The sequence below is a fragment of the Eimeria mitis genome, genomic scaffold, assembly GCF_000499745.2.
Source record: "Eimeria mitis Houghton genomic scaffold, Emh_scaff1573, whole genome shotgun sequence".
Lineage (NCBI taxonomy): Eukaryota > Apicomplexa > Conoidasida > Eucoccidiorida > Eimeriidae > Eimeria > Eimeria mitis.
The window spans coordinates 1,566-2,256 of record NW_013569824.1 but is presented as its reverse complement, the minus strand read 5'-3'; the positions used below and the strand labels follow the sequence as shown (position 1 = coordinate 2,256).

The window sequence follows — 691 nt, the reverse complement described above, 5'->3', positions numbered from 1 at the left end:
GGCCCCAGTGCTGCTCGTCAGCAGATGCGGGGGCCCCACGCTGCACAGACTGCTGCTGCTGCTGCTGCTGTTGCTGCTGCTGCTGCTGCTGCTGCTGCTGAGTTTAAGAGGGGGGCCCCTCTGGGCCTCGAATGCATGCTGCTGTGTCTCCTCTGCTGTCTCCTGCGGTGTATCCGCAGCTTCCTGTGTCTCAATACCTCTGCCTATTGTGTTTGCTGCAGCAGCAGCAGCAGCAGCAGCAGCAGCTGCTGCTGCTGCTGCTGCTTGTCTTCCCCTTGCTGTGTGTATACCAAAGAGGGAGACATTCTCTTCTTCCTCTACACCATCGCTGCAGTCGGGGGGCCCCACACAAAACCCTGCTGCTGCTGCTGCTGCTGCTGCTGCTGCTGCTGTCTGCTGCTCCCCCTGCAGCATGGGGGGGCCCCCAGTGGTGGGGGGGGCCCCCCCTCGGTCGCCAGCAGCAAAGCTGCTGGCTTGCTGCTGTCTTTTGCTGCTTGTCTCCTCTCCCCCCTCTATGTTGATGAGGCGGCCCCCAAATACAGAAAGAAAATCAATAGGGCCCTGCGGAGACAATAAAGTATTCGAGGCCAGCTGCTGCTGCTGCTGCTGCTGCTGCTGCTGTTGCTGCTGCTGTTGCTGCTGCAGGTGGTGAAGCTGCAGCTGCTGCTGCACCTGCTGCTGGTGGTGCTCT

General features: G+C 61.1%; 1 protein-coding gene across 1 annotated transcript in view; it reads right to left on the bottom strand.

The window, feature by feature from the left end:
• EMH_0039770 (uncharacterized protein) overlaps positions 1 to 691 on the bottom strand; it is a gene marked incomplete at both ends in the record, with an annotated part of 3,032 nt that overhangs the window by 2,016 nt on the left and 325 nt on the right. The window contains one exon of the mRNA XM_013495437.1: positions 40 to 675. Coding sequence (XP_013350891.1) covers positions 40 to 675 — 636 coding nt within the window. The remainder of the gene's footprint in view (positions 1 to 39; positions 676 to 691) is intronic.